This window comes from Emys orbicularis, chromosome 1 (assembly GCF_028017835.1).
Source record: "Emys orbicularis isolate rEmyOrb1 chromosome 1, rEmyOrb1.hap1, whole genome shotgun sequence".
Taxonomy (NCBI): domain Eukaryota; kingdom Metazoa; phylum Chordata; order Testudines; family Emydidae; genus Emys; species Emys orbicularis.
In genome coordinates this window covers 313579143-313585142 of record NC_088683.1, presented here as the reverse complement: position 1 = coordinate 313585142, position 6000 = coordinate 313579143, and the positions used below count along the sequence as shown (strand labels likewise).

General features: G+C 37.7%; 1 protein-coding gene across 1 annotated transcript in view; it reads left to right on the top strand.

Annotated features, from left to right (window-relative positions):
* The first annotated feature begins 531 nt into the window (after window positions 1–531).
* The window catches only part of NEK3 (NIMA related kinase 3), a 29292-nt gene continuing 23823 nt past the window's right edge, over window positions 532–6000 (top strand). The window contains exons 1-3 of the mRNA XM_065418509.1: window positions 532–648; window positions 1669–1762; window positions 1966–2063. Coding sequence (XP_065274581.1) covers window positions 532–648; window positions 1669–1762; window positions 1966–2063 — 309 coding nt within the window. The remainder of the gene's footprint in view (window positions 649–1668; window positions 1763–1965; window positions 2064–6000) is intronic.

The following is a 6000-nucleotide window of genomic DNA, read 5'->3' as shown; positions in this document are numbered from 1 at the left end:
CTTTATAAACACACAGCACCACCATGTATTTTGCTTATGCCAAGTATTTTTCATATCCCTGTGCCTGTAAACCTGGCTGCTTGGGACTATGAATCCAGCTGCAAAGATGCAGGTAGAGGAAGATGATGAATAAGAGCAACATCTAGCACTTTACAGGAGTACTATGGAAATTAATTCATGTTTTCAGAGTGTTTTGAGAGTTCGGATTATAAGATGCAATAGATGTACAAAGTATTACTATAGTATGAGTTTGCTTTGTAGTAAAATTTTCTGAAAACCTTATTCTTAGTAAAGTCGTAATAGCATTTTAAAAAATTCATTTTTGTGGCAATTCTGAGCAGTTGTCATTGCCATCATGTTATAATTATATATTTTTGTTATTTTGCCATTTTCTCTCATACAGATAATGTTAACCAAAAATACAGCTTCTGAATTTTTTCCAAAAATTAACTGAGTTCATTATACAGTTTGGAAGAAATCCTTGTGAAATATAACATTTAAGGAAACGTATAAGACTTGGGCTTACAAACAATGGAAGAATACACTGTGTTAAAAGTACTTGGAGAGGGATCCTTTGGGAGAGCTCTTTTAGTTTTTCATAAGAGTAGTGACCAGAAATATGCAATGAAGGAAATAAGACTTCCCAAGGTAAGTGTTTACGCTCTCCTTCTTTGTATTTGTTATCTTAATTCTGTAACTGCCTTTTAAAAACTCACTATACCCTCCAACAGAGGCAGGCTAAGACTATTCTTGAGAAAGTGCAACATTTCAGAACTTAGGCCCAGATCCTTCAAAGGTATTTAGGTGCCTGACTCCTAGAGTTAGGCACCTAAATACCTTTGAGAATCTGGGCCTTAGCCAGCCCAGTGCTGAGTGCCTTCACTGGGAGATAAGGGTCTTGAGAATCTTACAGGATCTGGCCTTTAATAAGTACTGCAGGACTGAGGATGTTACTGGTAACCAGTAAAGACTGACCAGCATCACATTTGTGGCTGAAGATTAGAATTATGGCACATGGAAAGTTATATAGAGTTAAATCCTGGTTCTACTTGAAGTCAATGGCAAAACTCCCATTGACTTCACTGGGGACAGGATTTCACTACAAAGAGGAAGTAGTCAGGTTGTCATCATTGTTTGTTGCTGAAATTCAATTATTTCAAATTACTTGCTTTTCATTCAGCTATCCAAGAAAGCTCAAAATTATTTTTCACAGAGGCCTTGGTTATACCCTGATTAAAGTTAAGTTTATACTAAGGCACATTAAAATAATCTGATATAAGCTCTGATAGACCTTGAACTGTTCCAGAGCTAGGAAGTGCTGCTTCATTACCTAGTTCTGCAGTGGTCCGAATAGAAAATCATAAAGTGATGTAGCAAGGTACCCTATCTATTCAAAAAAGCATACAGAATGGCTCTAAAATACTTACATTCTCTAGGGATACAATTCTGGGAAGTTTATTTTGTGTGCTATTTTTCACTTATTGATTTTACAATAATGGATGGAGTTTTAAAGTTTCTAAATGAATGGCTTTTTAAAGCAGTTGAAGAAAATAAATTGAAATCTAGTGCTTCAGAAGTAATTCTGGTTTTGAAAATGACATGTAGTATATGTAAAGATTTATTATTGCAACATTTGTATAATTGTACTTATTATCAATGTGTTTTCAGTCTCCATCTGATGTACAGAGCTCTAGGAAGGAAGCTATTCTGTTGGCTAAAATGAAACACCCAAATATTGTTGCCTATAAGGAATCATTTGAAGGTAAATATATAGGTTTTCAGAATGTATCTATTTGCATTATTTAGACTGAAAGCTCTTGCAAGCTTTTGATGGGGCCTGGATTTTTTTTCTTTAAACTGTATTTCTGTAAAATACATAGCATATTGTTGGTGCTATATAATAACAATGATACATTTAGCATGCTAATGAAATTACTAATTAATCTTAAATTATTTAAAATTTAGCTGATGGACATCTGTATATAGTGATGGAGTACTGTGATGATGGAGATCTAATGCAAAAGATTAAATATCAAAGAGGAAAGTTGTTTCCTGAAGATACGGTAAGAAAAAGAAACAAATTAAAGCCAGCCACATAAGAATACTTTTTCATGTGAACTGATGATCATCAAATGATGTATATTGAAAATGAGCAGGATGTTAGATAACTGACCTGCCAGGTAATTGAAGGGTGTTCGAAATATGCCCTTACCTCAGACAATACTAAGGATGTGACGCCACTGTTTTCTTCTGGTGCTACTCCCCAAAAAGCAGCACTAACCATGGTACTTTGGAGAGTGGTGGCAACATGTCAGACAACTACTACACCAAGTATGGCAACCTTGATTGTCAAAACGAGCAGAGAAGCAGCTTTGGAGTTTGCTCCAGGGTTTTGCAGCAGCGGGACTCGCCTGGCTGCAAGAGTTTGTTTTCAGCTCTGTATGCACATTGCACTGATTCCTAGGCGGGCTTCCCTTGGACTGCTGCCCTGTAGTCATTAAGTGGCAATTATCACTGCAAGGTATTCAATTTATTGCGTGCAATCGGTTCTCTGGGTGTTTCCCCTATCACTCAGGTAATAAAACTAAATGACAGAAAGGATGGTCTAAGTTAGGGAGTTCTACCGGGGCTCGCCAGACCTGGATTTGATTCCCTGCTCTATCACAAACCTAGAGCTGCTGCAAATCACTTATCTGGCTATGTCTGGGTTCCCCCTATATATACTGCACCCCCTGGCTTGAAGGAGTTTCCATCATATACAGGGTTTACAGTTTGGTTCAGTGGCTGTTAGCACCCCCAGTGAACAAATGGTTCCAGCACCCCTGCTTCCCTCTGTGTAAAATGGACGTAGCAGTGCTTCCCTGCCTCGGAGGTGTGTTATGAGGATTACAGTAATATATTAAGGACTGTGATATGCTGTGGTGGGGGAGCTGTGTTGGTCCCAGGATATTAAAGAGACAAGGTTGGTGAAAAACTGAAGAACCATTTACTGCACCTCATGTACTCCAAATGAGCCATCTCAGACAAGAAATCATCACATGCACCTGCCCATTGGAAGAAAACAACCAGGAAACTTACCTAGAAATCATGTAGGAAACACAAAACAATTATCCACAGAAGTTTGTCTAATAAAAAATACCCACCTTGTCTCTTTAAGGATTGTGAGGTATTCATGGTAATGGGAACTATACAAGTACCTAAGGTAGATAGGAAAAGACATGCAAACATAAGCACGCACATCCTCTCTCTATCAGTGGCAATTATTTTTCTATCAAATCATTAGTCTGCTAGGGTAGCTCCTACTTTCTCTTAACATGTGAGGGACTTTGTTGTCTGGCTTTATTTTGAAAGGGAAAGCTTTCCCTGAGCTGAGAGCTCCTTAATGGACAATTGGTTTTAGGGTTGATAAGAGCCAGCATCCAACCCCCTCAGAGAGAGAATTCCTGCCAGCAGCGTTGGACTATGCAATGTTTGATCTGATGCACACAGACGGCTTCTGTTGCTACCACCGTCTGTCCTGGCTTTGGATTTCTCCCTGACCACATGGAGATCCAGACTACTTGCTGTTGCTGATTGACAGCTGTAAGCAGCAACAAGGCCGTTGAACTACTCCACCCACCCACCTGACATACACAGAACAGTCAATATCAGCATAAGAGACTCTTTGCAGTCTTGTCAGTCTGAGCCAGCCCTTGATTTAGAACATACAAAAGCATGATTTAATGTCTTTTCCTCCTGCACACAAAATCTATGGGATAAATTAAAAGACAATTCTTCCAACACAGGCAGATGTTCTGTTCTTCCTGACAACCAGTTGTTGCTCAGTAGTAAAAGCAGCCTGGGAGAAGTGAGGATCAAAGTGATTGCTGGTGTAACTTCACCATCTTCCCTTTTGGCCAGTGTACTTTGCCAGGAGATGTGAACATTGACTTAAGTTGCCTCTATTTTTGCAGAATATATATTTTATATTGTGTGCCAGTACACTTTGAGATAATTACATTTTTAAATTAACAATTAACACGTTTAATATTGCTTTTCTCAGCCACGGCCACATAACTTAGTAGGGCTTTACTTTCCCCTCCCAATGAGACATCGGTTCCAGGATGTACATACAAAGGCTAGTATGTTCCAGGGAACGTAGAAGTTTAAGTTCTATTTAAAATTAAAATAAAGATGTTTTCTTATAGAGAAAAGATCACAAAGGATGATGCATGACTGCATTTCAACACTGCCTACAAATTGGCAACTCCAAATTTTAGAAGATCCCGCTTGTCCTTACTAGCAGCAGTACATTTAAGAATGTACTTTTGACATGGAATAATAAATCACAACTTTCACCAGTAGCAGCTGACAGTTCATCCTTAATTCTTATAATTTTATGTTTATATATTGAAAGAGTGTGAGCTTAGTGGTCCTTACATTGAAATTCCTTGGTTTTGCTGGCAAAAAATAGGTTTCAAATCCTACATTCTTGGATCACAGCTACTAAAAAATTACCTTGCCAGCATTGCTGCCCTTCACCCATCCCTCAGACACTGAATACTATAGTAAGGGAGGTATATAAGTACCTAAATAAGTAGTTGAGCATTGTGGCTTCTTGTTTCTTTCCAACTGTGTTTTTTCTAAATAAATGATTAGATGTAATACAGTACAAAGCTAGACACTTAAAACATTACTAACCCCACCACTCAGTGTTGAATCTCAAGGAGCCCACTGAGGCAGGGTTGCTTTCACCTTCCAGCCAGTAGATCTGTTGCCCTTATCTTTAAATCAAGGTGGGCAATTTTTTTTTTTAAATGTAGCTCATTGCTCCTATAAAAATAGATTTTGATCAGGAAAAACAATAATGAAGTCAGTAGAGTTAAGCTGGGTGCGATGGGGTGTACACGTTTACACGACGTAAGTCGGAGTACTTGTGGCACCTTAGAGATTAACAAATTTATTTGAGCATAAGCTTTTGTGGGCTACATCCCACTTCATCGGATGCATAGAATGGAACATATAGTGAGGAGATATATATACATACAGAGAACATGAAAAGGTGGGAGTTGCCCAACCAACTCTAAGAGGCTAATTAATTAAGATGAGCTATTGTTAGCAGGAGGGGGGAAAAAAAACCTTTGTAGTGATAATCAAGATAGCCCATTTCAGACAGTTTGACAAGAAGGTGTGAGGATACTTAACATGGGGAAATAGATTCAATGTGTGTAATGGCTCAGCTATTCCCCGGCTCCATTTAAGCCTAAATTGATGGTATCTAGTTTGCATATTAATTCAAGTTCAGCAGTTTCTCGTTGGAGTCTGTTTTTGAAGCTTTTCTGTTACAAAATTGCCACCTTTAAGTCTGTCTGAAATGGGCTATCTTGGGTAGGGTGGGACAATTTCAGTAATAACAAGATAAACCTGAGTTATTTGAGAGACACTGTACATAGACAACATACATACTGTGTAAAACATGGTGAGATTTGTATTTTTGCTGCCAAGTATATAATGAAGAGTTTAAAATAAAATCTAAAGGACCGTGAAGTAAAGTTCTGAGGTTATATTGCAAATGAACAGTGAGTGAAACACTCTGTGATACAAGTGGAGGTATCCACAGGGTCAAATACTAGCTTAATATAAAGTAGTGAAATATATAACCCCCACCCAAATTTATTTACACTTTGTTTATTTATAATGACTAATATTTTCCATTTTGGAGGCATCTTTTTAGTTAAAACTAGAGGGCCAGGAAATGTTGATCTAATTCAGTAGTTAGATTGGCTGAGCAGCCCTAAGAGCACTACAAAGTACATTTAAAGTACGTTTTACTCTTCTTAAAAATATAGTGTCTAGTTTACAGTTTGAATATTCTCATTTAACTATACAATTATAATTGAAGTGCCTGTAAAATGGCTTTCAGAAACAAGATTCTTTGACTGTCCAGCTTTATTTATACTAACAATGAGTGTTTTACTTGCCATATTGAAATGTCACATATCTTAGTAGTTAAATCTTTAC